Here is a 16,717-nt window from a genome sequence, read left to right on the forward strand (position 1 = left end):
TTTGACCATGTTTTTTCCTCTTTTAGGGCTGCTTTCCATGACCATTCAAGTAGTGGAGTGTTTACACCCATGAATCATTGCAGAAAGTGATTTTTAAGCTTGCTGACTACTTGCAGATAGACAATTAACAAAATCAGGTAATGATCTAACTCGGCTATTTGCAACTAAGACCAAGTGCGCAAACACACACAGTTACCATATGCCAGTCACTGGGTGGTGATGATGGAAAATTACAGACCAGCAAATGCCATCCACTTGGTATATCTTATATATGGGAGAGGACATGGATGATTAACACATCAGCAGGACACGGTTTCCAAAACCCCTCGCTATAGATATGGCCCAACTGCAATTGAATGAGATAGATAAGGATCTGACTGTACTTTTCATAGCTAAGAATATGCAGGCACACACGCTGTGACAAGAGGAAATTAAATGTAAACTCTGCAGCCCGCTAATAATATCTTCCAGTCGCCTACTTTTTCTAGCAATATTGCCTCTGGCTAGGCCTGTGTGATCCAGAAGGAAAAGGTGGCTTCAAATTAGCGCTAGTTGGAGAAATTTCGACAGAACCACATATTCCGATGCATTGTACGGGTCTGTCAAAATCAATATGCTTTGCAGAATGGGGTTGATTTCACCAGAATTTCATTTTGGAAGAAAACTGGGCCGGGGAGTGAGTTTTGACAATGTTGAAACATTTCGATCTTTTGTTTTGAAATGACATTGTTTAAACATTGTTTATCTTTTGTATTATCTTTATGATATATTATAAAAGGTATAGATAACATCAACATGTAAACAAAATGAATAGAAACAAAATGGGTTGACTGAGACCCAAAACTAATTTTGGGGGGAGAATTTTCCTTCGTGGAGAATTTAGAATTTTTCTATTTTCGGTCCGATTCTGAATAAAGCCAGAGTTTGAAATCTCAAAATCCTTTGTGAAATGAGACTTGCATCCTCTATACAGCTCTATTTCAAATGATCCAAAATTCTCTAATCCTGCTTCTCTGCTCCCTCACCCTGAAAGATACAAAGCCCCATTGGCTTCTTCATGCCTCCTCTAGATTATAGTAGTTATAAGTCAACAAGTCAAGGAACAGAAATAATAGCATGGAATTTCTACAACCAATCAAAATTGCATGTTTTAACTTTTGAGTATCATCCATTCACTGTTTGTGATTAAAACACAGACTTAAAACATGTGAACAATCTGTCAGGTGAACTTCAATGGGGGATGCATTTGAGAGCACTGACATCTGCTTGTGGACATTCAACGGACAGAAAAAAAAAAAAGGCTAGATACACCGAATAAGTTATTCAATGTGAATTATTCACCCAATCTATTTTCTGTCTCTCATGCTCTTTAAGGAGACCAAAACCTTTGACGGCTGCCTCGCTCATTTCTGATTCCCTGATCATCTTGATGAGATGAAACCAACAATGGGTCACAGCTTCGTATGGAAAACCAGTTCAATTTCTACCAAGCTCAGAAAAAAACATTTCATACCATGATTTGTATCTCAATTGCAGTGCTTGTAAAATATCCAGCTTAATATCTGAATCTAAAACTGGAATAATCAGTGCTTGGACAAAAATCTGCTTCATATGGATGAAAAGGGGGAAAGGAAATATATAGCAAGGATTCCTGATGAAAAAGTTTTTCTTCTAAACTATGGAAAAGGTTCTGTAGTCCCCAGAAACCAATGAAGGATCCTATATTAAGATACACTAGGAAGGTGGATTATAAAAATCTGGGGCCCAATTCTCCATTGTCTTAAATCAGTTCTACACTGGTATAACTCCATTGAAATGGACAGGGCTACCCCATATAAACTGGGTGTAACTGAGTGGGGAATCAACTCTCCCAAGCTTTTCCTCACCTTGTTGAGCTAAAAATGCATAACCAGCAGGCAAACATTTAAACTTGTGCTGTGTTGTTGGGTTTTTTTTTAATTTCTTGGCATTAATTGCTATGCAGGACTATTCACAGTAACACCCCATAAGTCAGCACTTGCCATTTGTGATACATTGAAATTAATCAATCAATTCATTAATTAACCAAGGAACTGATTTTGACTCCCTTATTCCTGCTGCCGAGTACTTTGCTCTGCAAGTAGTCCCCACTGCTTTCAATGAGGCTACTCCTGGACTAAGGTACTACTCAATGCAAGTAAAGGTGGTAGAATCTGGGCCTCAATAAATAAAATGAAATATTGTATTTTTGTGGGTTGGAGTAAACAGGCCTCTGCCTTTCACTTCACATTACAAATCAGATTAGTCACGGTTTCTTGGCACAGTTCTGCTCTCAGAAATTCAAGCTCAGCTCCCACTGACTTAAATGGGAGCTGCACAGGTATGTCTGAGCACACAGATTTCAGCTAATGAGCTATGCCACGGCGGAAGCTGGTCCTGTGTGCTTATCTGCCCTTTATTTTCGTTCATGCCACATGAAAAGATAACCAGTGTTAAGCTTTTCTCTTCCTCATTTTGCCCCTTTCTCCCTCTCTGTTGTTCTCCCTTCTTTCCCATCTCTAGTGTTTCCCCCCACCCCCCACCTTTTCCCTTCCGTAGCAGAGCCATCCCTCCCTCCGACTTACCTTCTGCTTCCCGTGGACTCCAGTGCCCAGATGGATCACATGGCATTGGTGAAGAGGCACCGAAGGCATATTGCACCAGGACTCTTCCTTCTGTACACAGATCGCATGCTGATCCCACTTCTCTAGGAAGCCAGGAAAACAGGAGAACACATCAACTTAGTAAAGCTGAAAGAGCTGCTTCTCCTACAATACTAAAAGCCACAAGATTTAGCATTCAATTCCACTTAACCCCCTTTTCTTAGGGCATTGGCAAACAGCACTTTGCAGCATGACCTTCTGTAGGGTTCAGCTAATAGCCTGTGAAGACTGCATCTGTGTTTTTTAAATGAGTACAGAATATGAAATGACAGCAACTTGTAAAGCCATGCTGGGTTATTTATTTTTTCTTCGCTACAACTGGATCAAACTCCGATGAAAGAAAACCCTGTCTAGTTGTTAAAACAGAGAAATAGACAGCAGGAGAGTTCAGTTCCATTCCTGGCTCTGTCATGGACTACATCCATGACATTAGGTAAGGCACTTCTTCGGCTGCAATGTCCCCATCTGTAAAATATGGTTAATAACAGCTACCTGAATAAGGTTCTGTGAGCAAAGCTGGTAGAGTATGGGAAAAAAACAACCAACCAACCTCACTGATTCACAAATATTTTTACTAAAAAGTGCACAGGGCCAGAACCTCAACGGGTGTAAATTGGCTTACCCCCATTGACTTCAATAAAACTATACTGATTCGCACCAGCTGAAGATCTGGCCTGCCCAGCAGTTTGCAATGCCTCTGGGACTTATTCATTTGGAAGTATTTTTGAACAGTGTTTGCAGATCATGAAGGTATCACAAATTTTGGCACAAACAGATTATCCATTCAAAGATGTGGCATAGAGAGATTACATTTATAGAGTTTGTGGACGATACCAAGCTCAGAGGGACTGCGAGGTCGGAGGGTAGGATTAAAATTCAAAATGATCTGGACAACCCGGACAAATGGTTGAATCCAAATAGGATGAAATTCAATAAGGACAAATGCAAAGTACTCCAGTTAGGAAGGAACAATACATTGTAAAAATACAAAATGGGAAATGCCTGCCTAAGAAGGAGTACTGTGGAAAGGGATCTGGGGGTTATAGTGTATCAGAAGTTAAATGTAAGTCAATAGCGTAACACTGTTGCAAAAAAAGCAAACATCATTCTGGGATGTATTAGCAGGAGTGTTGAAAGCAAGACACGAGAAGTACCGGTAATTCTTCTGCTCTACTCCACGCTGATAAGGCCTCAGCTGCAGTAGTGTGTCCAGTTCTGGGCGCCACATTTCAGGAAAGATGTGGACAAATTGGAGAAAGTCCAAATGAGAGCAACAAAAATTATTAGAGGTCTAGAACAGTGTTTCTCAACCTTTTTTGATACCAGGGACCAGCTTGCTGCCTTCCTAATCTGTGTCAGGGAGATCTCAGGGACTGGTGCTGGTCCATGGACTAGTTGTTGAGAAACACTGGTCTAGAAAACATGACCTATGAGGGAAGATTGAAAAAAATGGGTTTATTTAGTCTTGAAAAGAGGAGACTGAGGGGAGACATGATTACAGTTTTCAAGTACATATAAGGTTGTTACAAGGAGGAGAGTGAACAATTGTTCTCATTAATCTCTGAGGATGGGACAAGAAGCAATGGGCTTAAATTGCAGCAAGGGAGGTTTAGGTTGGACATTAGGAAAAACTTCCAGACAGGGTAGTTAAGCACTGGAACAAATTGCCTAGGGAGGTTGTGGAATCTCTGTCACTGGAGGTTTTTTAAGAGCGGGTTAGGCAAACACCTGTCAGGAACCATCGAGTTATAACCTTGAGTGCAGGGGACTGGACTCGATGAGCTACTGAGGTCCCTTCCAGTCCTACACTTCTATGATTCTATGATGTGTTACCTGCTTTCATCATTTGTGGGTCTTCCATTCAAAAAATGTTGACCACCCATTCAGGAAACAGAAGAATATTATGTGACTTTAAGTGACCAATTGCACAACACACCGGTTTAACTCCACTAAAGTATTTCATAGGACGTGTTAACTATTGAGTTAGTCATAGTTTGAGTAAATAATAGGGCTCAACTAATTAACATTTGTAAAATGCTTTAAGATCCTAGGATGAAAGATACTAAGTAAGTGAAACGCAGAATTATGATCATGCATTTCTTTTAGACCCTAATAGTAATTTGTTTATTAGACCCTAATAGCTAATAGTTCTCAGTCTCTCTACAAAGAAACTCCAGCGCTAGCACTTGCTCCTGGAGGAACACAGGGCATGGAAAGCCAAGTTTCCACATTTAAGACTGCTTTTTACTCAAATGAGCAGCTATAGTTTCATCATAGGCTGTCATGGTGGAAAAAGCAATAGGCTTATAGACAAACTTTTCCCTTTCTCAGCAACAACTTGGAGGTAAGAGAAATCACAAGGAGCATCATGTGGGAAAGGCTGTGAGCAGATGTTCTCCTCTTACTTTTCCAAATTGGGAGCAAAACTCAGCCCCGGCATAACTCCATTGGCTAAAAAGGAGTGTTACACTAGGGATGAATCTTGGGTTAAAGCTTTCGGTTTGTCTAATCATGCACATGTGGGCACCCAAATCCTGTAAGCAGACATGGGCGTCAGAACTGATTAAGGGTTTGCTATTACAGGTTTGTGAATCTCCGAGCCAGATTCTCCACTACCCTGCAAATGAGGACAAAGTGGGTTTAAAATGTTACTATTTCAGAATGGCAATAATTTATACTGAATTTATACAGGTAGACTGGGTGTACATGAGTACAGGGTAATGGAAAATCTAGCCCTCCATGTTTTTGGAGAAACCAAGTATTGGGCACATTTCAGTGTATGAAGTTTATGGCGTAGAGGTGATGTGCTCCCATAATTATACATTTCAGTGCAATGGATTCAGTAGCCTATACTGAGACAAACCTTATAGCAGCTTATTTAAGATGAATTTGCAACCAAACAGTGAACAGTGGAGAAATGCCATTCTCTCCTGCCATGGCTGGCTCCATCCAGATTAAAGTTTTTGAAGATAAAAACACCTATATATCTTACTTGGAGTTCAGAATCTCTTGCATGTCCTTGGAGACACTGAAACTTTCAAGGGTGATTAAAGCAAACAAACAAACAATCGCCCCCTCCCCCCAGTTATCTAGATCTAGAAATCGTGCTGCATGAAATACTGTATTGCAAAGAATGAGATATCATCAGCTCCATGGAAATTAATGCAGTTGCCTTGATGAAGAGTTGGAAGATCAGATGCACTCAGTGCGTTCTTGCCTAAGCAGGCCACACGACACAGCCCCGTAACAATAACTGTTTATATTCAAACTTTGCATATCAAGTAGTAGCCACATGAATGGACGCTTGATAACAACAAGATTAAAATAGGTCTGAGACAGTCAGGAAATGAACAGGGTTTCTCTCTCCCCCTTTGTTTCCTCTTTTTTATTTTTATTATTAGTATTATTTTAAACACATATGTTTGACATCAGACTCTGGTAATGCTTTTATTCCAAGAGACAGGCCTTCTCTGCAGAATACATGGATCGCAGGTACTCCAGATCAGAGCTGTGTGAATAACCCATTTTTCAGTTTGGGTTGACACAAAATCAATTTTTTTTCCAATTTTTTGGGGTGAAACAAAAAAGTAAAAAAAAAAAATGTTTCAGGACAATTGAAATGTTTAGTTTGACCTAAAACTTAAAACATAAAATAAAATGGAAGTAAAATTCAATATTAAAAGTAATTTCAAATAAAAAAACCAAAATGTTTCCTTTTGAAAATATCAAAACTAAACATTTAGATTTTTTGGAGGTTTTTTCCCCTTTCTTTTCTGGATAAAAAAATGGGCAAATTCAACACAATTCACAGCATGTTTTGGTCGACCTGAATATGTTTCATCCCAAAAATTTCGCATAGCTCTATTCTAGACCCACGTGACTGGGAGGCACTATTTACTCCCAGATTTGAGTGTTAAAAGACTTAGGGGCTCAGTAATCTACTAGAATTTAGGGACAGGCATACAGATTTCACCCTAGCATGGCATACTAGCCATTCACTACATAAAATACCTACCTATGGAGTCATTTGATTGACTGAGTGTACCAATAGGGTAGGTATCTGGTATAACTATGTTTGCTGATTTCAGAGTAGCAGCCGTGTTAGTCTGTATCCACAAAAAGAACAGGAGGACTTGTGGCACCTTAGAGACTAACAAATTTATTAGAGCATAAGCTTTCGTGGGCTACAGCCCACTTCTTCGGATGGTGCACTGGCCATTTGTTATCAATAAATAACCCTCTCCTCTCCACACATATTACAGAAAAATAAGAACACAGTGTCGCCCACTCAAAGCTTTCTAAAAATCACAGATCAAGGCCCCCCAAATAATTAGATTAATCCGTTTCTGGTTCTTTTTATTTTCCTTCTGTTTTTGAGCCTTTAGGGATCACATTTTCAAGCTTTTCTCTGCAACTACGAGGGACAGAAACATACCTTTTTTTAAATGAAAGCTAAGATTCTCATGTAATCACCTGACTCCAGAAGCTAGGCCTTTAAGAAAAACAATGACTATTGCAAGACTCGTGACAAAATCACAAGAGATGGCAATATGAATTTACACTAAAATTTATCCTAAAAGACACTGAGGGTACTTGGCCCTTGGTGTCATGCTTTGTGTCTCACCAAGCTTATGAGACCTAATGGCCTCCAGTACAGCAGCATAACATGCCCTCTGTTCTTTGATAATAGATGGCTAGGTTTTATGGGCCTGATTCTCATTTATACTGAGGCCACCTTATACTGCTCTGACGGTGTAAGGGGGACTTAAGGTAAGCATAAATTATATTTACGCTCACTTGAAGGCCCCTTTATGCTGCCAGAGCAATGTAAAAGGGGCCTCAGTGGGCCCAAGGTGCATAGCAGAGGAGAATCAGTCTCCTGAAATTTACATGAGTAGTCCAACTGAAGTGAATGCTCTACTGATTTCAGCAAAGGAAGCAAGATTTGGCCCATGATTTATGCTGTGAGAAAAAAGCCCTTCATGACAGCCTTTTCCCACACAGATGAGACTATGACCAGCTTCACCTCCTAGTTCTCTTTCACTATGGCTCAGAACCTGCAAATGCTTACACATGCTCATCTTTGGTACTTAAAGTTAAGCATATTTGTAAGCAGGTGTAGGATTGGGCACAATTGTGTTTGGTTTACTCAACATATAAGAAGTAGTATTTACTTTTAAGAAAAAAAAAGATTGTAGCTAAATCTATTTTTTAAAAAGGTCACAGAAACACTTCTCTTTATATTAGGGTGGGAAACTTTTAAAAGATGAAAAATTGGACCTAAGCTACTTGACAATGTCTCTTTAACTATCTATAGTAATATCGATCACATAAATGTCAAGCCCCAAGATATGTTTCTAAGAAATCAGTATTTATTTAATATATGATAACTTTGTTATGACTTTCTAGACTAACAGGCTATCCATTGTGTATCATTTAAGCACCAACGAGCTATGAGTTATTAAAAACATACTGAGGAAGTTTAAGAAATATGCAATAGAGATATATTTTGTTACATAACAATTAATCCTGTATCAATATGTTTTTAACAGTCAGATGGTATTTATTTAACATACAATAACTTCCTTATGAAATCTAAATTAAATGCATATTGGGGAAGCTTAATTTACCCTTTTCATGATGAATATAGACTAAAACTGCCTGAGAATTCTCAATGATTCATATAAGATCCTATACATTTTCAGAAGTACATTGTCAAAGCAGTTTGTCTTGCTGCAAAACTACAATTAAAGTAATGGAGAGTTTACAAAACTACAAGCAAAATAAATATGAGCTAAAACCCTCTGGATCAGATATTGATCTGATCTGGTATGACATTTCCTGCATTACCATGCAGAAAGGGTGAAATTCACTCTCTTTGCACAGAGGGTCAGAACCATCCCTATACACCACTTATAGCCACAAAATAGAGTGTAAGTGAGTCTTAAATGGTGCACAGTTCTTGTACTGATGCTTTACACAGGGGGGTTGGGAATTACATCCAGTGAATGCCCCATATTTCAAGGTGCTCTCCTTTAAATAATTATGAGTGTTGAGATAGATATTCATGTACTGATATGCTTGTATCTGGAATGCTGCACATTCAGTCTCATACACTGCAGATTGCATTGGTTCCAATAGGAGTTCAATAAAGTTTTCTCTTTTATAAAAAAAAACCAAAACACATGGAAATTCAATGCAAACAAAGTAGGTTATTACAAAAGAATGACCACATTGGGTCAAACCAATGGTCCATCTAGCCTAGTATCGTGTCTCTGACAGTGGCCAGTGCCAGATGCTTCAGAGGGAATGAACAGAACAGGTGATCCGTCTCCTGTTGTCCAGTCCCAGCATTTGGCATTGTATTATTTTGGCATGGTTACAGTAATGCTAAGACTGAGTCTGTAAACATGGGAGGAAGTTCAGTTAGGCTTCCCATGGCTACCACCACTGAGCCAATCTGCATATAAATATATTTTAATGGCATACACTTTGAGGCTACGTCTACACTACACACCACTTCTGTCAGTGGGTATTTGTAGCTACCCACCGCAGTGAAAAGCAAGCTGCGTCCACACTGCAGCCTGTAGCTACATGGGTCAGTGAAAGGCTCATCCTTTCCCCGCTGCCTCCCGCCCGCCAGAGCCTTTCCCCACTGCTGGAGTCTTTCCCTGCGGAGAAGAAGGGCTCCAGCAGCGAGGAGCTGACAGAACCTTCCCCCACTGCTGTAGCGGGAAGGTGCTGGCAGTGGGGAGCTGCCAAAGCTTTTCCCTGTTGCTGGTCTTTACCTGCAGCGGGGAAAGGCTCCAGCAGTAGGACGCTCCATGGCCAAAAATAGAAGTGTAGACAGGAAAGATGGCTTGGGCAAGTAGAGAGCTGTGGAGGGCTGAGTCATGCTTGCTGTAACTATGAACTGCCTGACTGTTACGTGTTGAAATGATCAGCCACGACATTGCACTAATCTTGGTTCTGTACTGACGACATACAGCTAGCTGCATATGCACACGCCCTCTTCTATACAAGTTCTACTTGATATATATATAGCAAGATGCACACTTCAGGCGTATAGGGCCAAATCATGCATGCCACTTACAAGCCTGAGCAGCTGGTCTGCGCACTGACTAATTGTTCTGTGGGGTGGGGAAAAGAATCCATCCTCCTGGCGGTAGTGTGGCTGCTGAGATGTTCTGCAAAGGCTATTGGCTGAAGTAGCCCTACTGGTCATTTTGTAATGTTGCAGAGCAGAGAGGAGCAAGGATCTTCCGGCTCTGCCCTTGCTCCATTTCCACCTGCTCTGCTATTGTGCACAGCAGAGGGGGTGTGCTCTCTCAAACACTGCTGCCCTCTTGCATAGTGGAATTGCAGACCCAGGATCTGAGCTCTGAAGCAAAGAAGCACAGGCAGGATTTGCCCTGTTTTCAGGGCCGGCTCCAGGCACCAGCTAAGGAAGCAGGTGCTTGGGGCGGCCAATACAAAGGGGCGGCACTCCATCCGCTATTGGGGCAGCATGTCCAGGACTTCGGCGGGAATTTGGCGGCGGGTCCCTCAGTCCCTCTCTTCCGCCGAAGAATGGAGCAGCGCGATTGAACTGCCGCTGAAGTGCCGCCGATCGGCTTTTTTTTCCCCCGCCGTTTGGGGCGGCAGAAAACCTGGAGCCGGCCCTGCCTGTTTTGCACATGGGAGTAGGAAGGGCTTGCCGTCCGAGGTGAAGATAATAGGGCTGTTTGTGAGTATCTATTTGTGAATGGGCAGCAATAACAGAGATCGCAAAACCAGAATCGCTGCTTTAGATAAAATATGGAGGAGATTTGCTCTTTAAATGCCCAATCAAAGGACCTAGAGAGAATGCTCCAGACCAATAAAGGAACGAAGGGACTGATAGAGATGGTGAAAATAGATCAATAAGCTATTGATTCTAGCTCTAATTCAGGAAAGCATCTCTATTCAGGACAGTACTTAAGCACATGCTTAACTGCTTTCCTGAACTAAGGCGTCTGGTTACTTCCATGCTCCCTTCCCCTGACTCTTTCAGGTTAAGTGCTGCAGCACATCAAAGCTCGTGATCACCTTTCAAAGAAATGACCGTCAACGGGAGGAAACCACTCCAGAGTGATGGAGTTCGAAGTTCGGTCCACGATCTGCGGGGCAATGGCAATGGGAGAGGGTTTCTTGACAGGCTGCCAGCTCTGGTACACCAGATCCAAGTAGCAGTGCATTCTTGCCATCTGATTGGGCGTGAAGGAATTGGTGCAGTCGTCGTCTGAAAACCAACAAAGCGAGAGATAAGGAGAGAGAAGAGAGAATTATGATGTGGCAAACGTGAGCTCCCAAGCTCCTTGCAGATGTCGGGATGGGCTCTCCCTGCTCTCAGGAGTTAATGGCCTGTGAACAAATTAGTGCAGTCATCACTTCTGGAGACAGGTGAAAGGAAACAGAAGTAAAAAAAACAAAACCAACAACAGCCCTCCTCTCTTGCTATGGCCTGGGGCACACAGGAAGATCCCGAAGGTCACCCAAGGGGGGCAGTGATGCATAGAGGTATGAAAGGAGCCAGAAAGACTGAGTGCAGCACCTTCTGGTCAGAGCTGGGTCTACACTTGAATCTCTGAAAGCGGAAAAAGATTTTGTCTTTAAGGAAATGTGAGTAGGGAATGGAACGAAAGCACAATTCAGTGCACGACTCTCCCCCACGCCTTCCTTATCCCGCCTCTGTTTCTTCTTTAGCTCCCTTTCTGTTTGGACTGGCTCTCCACACATCCTCATCTTCCGTGTCCTCCCTTTCCCACCACTGCTGGCTCTGCACTAAGCCTCGGGGAAGGTGATGCCCCATAAGGCCTAGGGTGGTAACAAGGGAGTATGGCAGGGAGCTACCTGCCTCTGTGGAAATACAGAACCATTTGCACCAAGAGATGGAGGTTCGCTCTCACCCTCTGTCCCCTGTGAAAGTGAGGGAGTGGGTGTCAAGCTGCTTCCTGGCCTCTCCAAAGATAACTGGGATAAGTGAGTCTAATTGCCCCTCTCCCCAAAGGTAGAAAATGCGGGATCAGCCACTTGTTACCCCTCAGAGACCCAGAAGGCAGTAGGTGACGCAGAAGAGACAGCCACTACCCACAAGTCAGTTGGCAATAGTAAGTGGGGGGGGGGTCCCGAGTCCAGGAGCGCCGCCAGCTTTTTTGCCACCCTAGGCAGCGGAAGGTCCCGCCCCCGAAATGCCGCCCTCGACAGAGGCGGCGGAAGGTCCTGCCCCCGAAATGCCGCCCCCAACAGAGGCGGCGGAAGGTCCCGCCCCCGAAATGCCACCCCCGACAGAGGTGGCGGAAGGTCCTGCCCCCGAAATACCAACGACGACCGGGGCGGCCGAAGATCCGGCCGCCGCAGTCGCCGCCCCCCAAATGTTAGCACCCTAGGCAACCGCCTAGGTCGCCTAATGGGTTGCGCCGGCCCTGCCTGAGTCTGCAGTAGGGATGGGTTGAGCTGGGTAGGGGAAAGTTTGAGGTGAGCAGATGGTTGTGAGCATGGAAATGAATTTCACCACTCTTTCCGGGAACCTAGCACAGTTTAAAACCAGGCTCAGTTAGAGGGCGTGCACGGTTTTGTCATGTGACCATCTATGAAATCTTTTGATGTCTTCAGATCAAGACTGGATGCCTTTCTGGAAGATGGGCTTTAGTCAGACACTAGTTACTGGGCTCACGACAGGGGTAAGTGGGGAAATGTAACGCCCTGTGATACACAGGAGTTCAGACTAGATGATCTAATGGTCCTTTTTGGCCTTAAACTCTGTGAATCTATGAAGGATGCTCTTGTGGCGTCTACACTGAGCTGGCACTCAGGAAATCTGTATTCAAAAGAACTAGTCAAATTTTTTTAACCGAATTTTTTCCCCCCATCAGTAAATATCAAAATTTCTCACAGGAAAAGATCACATTCAATGATTTTTTTTTTAATTTTCCAATAAGGGGAATGCAAACAAAAAGTTCTGTTGAGTTTTGAAATGTCTACTTAAAATCAAAATTTCATTTTGAAATGTCGATTCAGAAGGAAACATTTCGTTTCAGCACGTTAATAATGTCAAAATTCGCCATTTTGATCCTTGATTTGAAACTTTTCAGAACGTTCAATCTCATGACAATTTTTTGACATTTCAACTTACTGTTCGGAATCAGAATGGAAAGTCGTCTTGAAATACTGACATTTCTGGTGACAGGAACATTCCATTTTTTTAACAGCTCTGCAACAGCCTGGCTCTGTCACAGATTTCCAGGGTGACCCTGGGCAAATCGCTTCATCTGCTTTTCCCCATGCATAAATGGAGATAATTATCTATCTAGCTATCGTAGGTACTTACATGGCCCCTGTTATGATAGTATCTGAGTTCCCGCCCCAAATTTTAGTGTATTCCTCCTCATAACACTGCTAAGAGGTAGGGATTTATATATCCCCATTTTACAGATACACAGGGAGACTAAATGAGTTGCCCAAGGTCCCAGAGGAAGTCTCTGGTGGAGCAGGGAACTGAAGATCTTACAGCTCCCAGACTAGTACCCTAATCTCTATCCTTGCTCTTGCTTGTGCCTTGTCCGTTTAGATTGAAAGCTCTTGGGAACAAGGACTGTGTCTTACTATTAGGGTGACCAGATGTCCCGATTGTATAGGGACAGTCCTGATTTTTGGGTCTTTTTCTTATATAGGCTCCTATTACCCCCTCACCCCCTGTCCCGATTTTTCACACTTGCTGTCTGGTCACCTTACTTACTATAGTCTATGTGTATAGACTGTACCTAGCATAACAAGGCTTCAATCTTATACGGTGCCTTTAGGCATGATTGTAATACAAATAACAACAATGATTTTACACAGCTCTTGTGCATTCGGTTTTGTGTGGGTGATGGGTTACTGAGGCCAGTTTGGTTGCTTGCTTGGTTATTTGATATTTTGGGGATTAGTTATATTTATTTGTAGGTGCCAAGATGCCTTCAGTTCTGAGCATCGTGGAGCACAAGAGGAATGAGAGAACATGAAAATGTTCTAAAGAAAAAGCGAACTTGCTGGCTTAGTGGGGTCCTTTCCACCTCATTGTCCAGCAACAGCACAAGGAGGGTGCTTTGGTTGGAATCAGTGCTTCGAGTTCCAGCCCCAAGCCCTTCCAGGAGATGCCTTGCAGGAATTAGTGCAGCTAGGATGGCTAGAGGATCATATCCTCTCCAATGCATCTCCTTTGCTAATTCCACAGAGTAACTAACCTCCCCTCATCAAAGAAACAAACAAACTGGGCAGGTGCAGTTGGTTTGTAAATATCGATCAAATCCCAGTGGCCAGCTCAAAGCTGCTGTGTGCATGCAAGGAGCTGCTTTAATCCTTGGATTTCCTCAATAATTATTGACAGTCCATCCATGAACATCCTGTAAAAGCCATAAATATTCCTCAGGGAAGCCCAAAAGTGCACAAAAGGCTTTGAACAGCCACCATAAAGGAACAATAAAATATAGATAGGACTCAACCCTGGAAACAATGGCAGAGGAGGAAGATGACATGCAGTCTATGCTGCAGCTCAAGTGTCTCTCTAAACACCAGCCTAGGTTGCTCTTTTGGGGGTGGGGGAGGGGCGAGAGAGAGTCATTAGCATTCAGGAAAGGCTCACAAATCCACAGATGATATAATGACCAGAGAAATGAAACAGGCTTCATTAGGACTTCTGCTCTCATTGAAGTCAGAGGCAGAACTCCTACTGACTTCAACGGGAGTGGCCCTAAGGAAGCAATGTTTTGTTTACTTGGAGACAACATGACTGTTTGACAGGCGAGACAATGCAAATCACCCCCCTCCTGCTTCTAGATCCCCTGAATTCTAGAGATAGGAGATTGCCTGTATGGGAACATCCTATAGAGACAAAGTAAGAAACAGATAAGATAGACAGACCAATATAGATATGAGAAAGAGAGAAAGACAGTCGCTCAGAGCTGTATGACCTCAGCCTAGAGGCTTCAAAGGTATTTCTACAGTGATGTGATATCCTGATATGATTTTTATTCCACTGGGAACAACAGAAAAGCAAACAGATTCATGCATGAGCTCTAGAGATGCCTATCGTGTTGCTTCACTTAATTTTACAAGAATAAATAGTTGCTTTTGTTCACAACACCAGCACCTCTTTAGTTCTCACTAGCAGATAGATATCTCGGTGTCCTGCCAGGCTGTGTCAAACCTGTGGAGAGAGCTGGCGAGGCGGGCTCCCTCCAGACAGAAGCGCTCTCTGCATGTTGAAACATTCTGGCCCCACCCCAAATCTTCCGCCCTTGTCCACACACACACAAACACATTGATGGGAGGAGTGTAACAACAGGTGGCATCTACATGTAGGTGTGAGATTATCATAGGAATTTAGTGGGCAGGAATAGTTTCCGGCTGTAATCTGTATATCTGCCTAACGACAATGTTTTATACAGGCCAAATCATGAGAAGTGCACAGCATGTACTAAAAGGCTAGGTCGTTGTGTGTATACTTGTCCTTGAAACCAGGAGTGGCAAAATAAGAGAAGCAGCAGCACCCATTAGATCCGGTAGCATCCAGGGTATATCTACAGCTGTGTTATAAATCAACTCAGCCTCTGCCCCTGGATGATATTAATCACTTGCTTCTCTGCAGATATATTAGCACTCATATGGCACTTTGCATGGACAATCTGTGTTTCTGCCTTCTCTGCAAAGGCACCTTAAAGTGGCTGTACATGTAATAGTTAAGGCTAAGGTTTTGTCACAGTTATTTTTAGTAAAAGTCATAGACAGGTCGTGAGCAATAACCAAAAATTCACAGAAGCCCGTGACCTGTCCCTGACTTTTATTAAAAATAACTATGAGAAAATGGGGAGGGAAGAGGGTCCAGCACCCACTGATGCTGGGGAGCTCCAGGGTTCCCCCACCCATGATGGCTGATGAGTGCGGGGTCCCCCCTGCCACCGGCAGCAGCTTGGAGATGTGGGGTCTGTCCATGGCGGCTGGGAGTTATGGAGACCACCCCACTGCCCGCGAGACTGGGAGCTGCAGGGTCCCCCTCGCCGCCCGTGCAGCTGCAGCTTGGGGTTGCGGGGTCCCCCTGCTGGCAGTCACTTGGAGCTGCAGGAGTCCCTGCTGCACATGGCAGCTGGGAGCTGCGGGGTCCCCCTGCCGCCTGTGGTGGTGGCCCGGGATTGTGGGGTCCCCCCGCCCCCTGCAGCAGCTGGGAGTTGTAGGGGGGACCTGCCTGCTGACAGCTCCAGTTCCGCTGCCCCGGGGCTGAAGTGAAAATGTCACAGAGATCTCTGGAAGTTACAAATTCTGTGACTTCCATGATAAAATCTTAGCTGTAGTAATAGTTTACACTCACTTTAAGACACCTTTATCCTGCCAGGGTGATGTAAAAGAGCCTTACTGCAACTGAGAATCAGGCCCTAGTACCAATCAAAGAGGGAATGCTGTCAAGACATCAGTAGCTATCTCCTACCTTCTTCACAAAACAACATGGAATTTTTCACTGTCCATTGGACTTCCAAGGGAGAGGGGCAGGGATCGTACCTCTGTGTCTTATCTGAAGGATAAGGTCTCCAATAGCTGAGCACTCCCTCCTAATGCTATACTGCAATGTCAGCACAGAGCCCAATTCACGATATAGACTTGAACTTCCGATGTGACCCAGAGATGAGAGCACTAACACCTGAGCCAAACCAAACTCATACGGTTTGCTCAGACAACCAGCAAATGGTACTAGAGCACACCCCAAGGAGGATGAATAGGGTCTGATTATCTATCCATCTCACGCTCCTCCAGCAACATAGGTGGTATGAATATCCCTCTGACATCCATTGTTTCCATAAGGGATGGGGAGACAATCTCCAAGGCTGGGATTTTCAAAGGAGACAAAAGGGGGTTAGGAACCCAAGTCCCATTGAAATTAAAGAGGAACTGGTTGCCTACCTCACTTGGGAAGTCCCAGACTGAATTAAGCCCCAAATCATCATATCTAGATGTGAAAAGTGTCATTGGAACATCAATGACCTTGG

At 43.4% G+C, this 16,717-nt stretch overlaps 1 protein-coding gene across 1 annotated transcript in view; it reads right to left on the bottom strand.

Moving 5' to 3' along the window:
- PAPPA (pappalysin 1) overlaps positions 1 to 16,717 on the bottom strand; it is a 231,173-nt gene that overhangs the window by 143,835 nt on the left and 70,621 nt on the right. The window contains exons 5-6 of the mRNA XM_065418793.1: positions 10,749 to 10,941; positions 2,604 to 2,725 (exon numbers count right to left, since the gene is read on the bottom strand). Coding sequence (XP_065274865.1) covers positions 2,604 to 2,725; positions 10,749 to 10,941 — 315 coding nt within the window. The remainder of the gene's footprint in view (positions 1 to 2,603; positions 2,726 to 10,748; positions 10,942 to 16,717) is intronic.

The sequence above is a fragment of the Emys orbicularis genome, chromosome 18, assembly GCF_028017835.1.
Source record: "Emys orbicularis isolate rEmyOrb1 chromosome 18, rEmyOrb1.hap1, whole genome shotgun sequence".
NCBI classification, from domain to species: Eukaryota; Metazoa; Chordata; order Testudines; family Emydidae; genus Emys; species Emys orbicularis.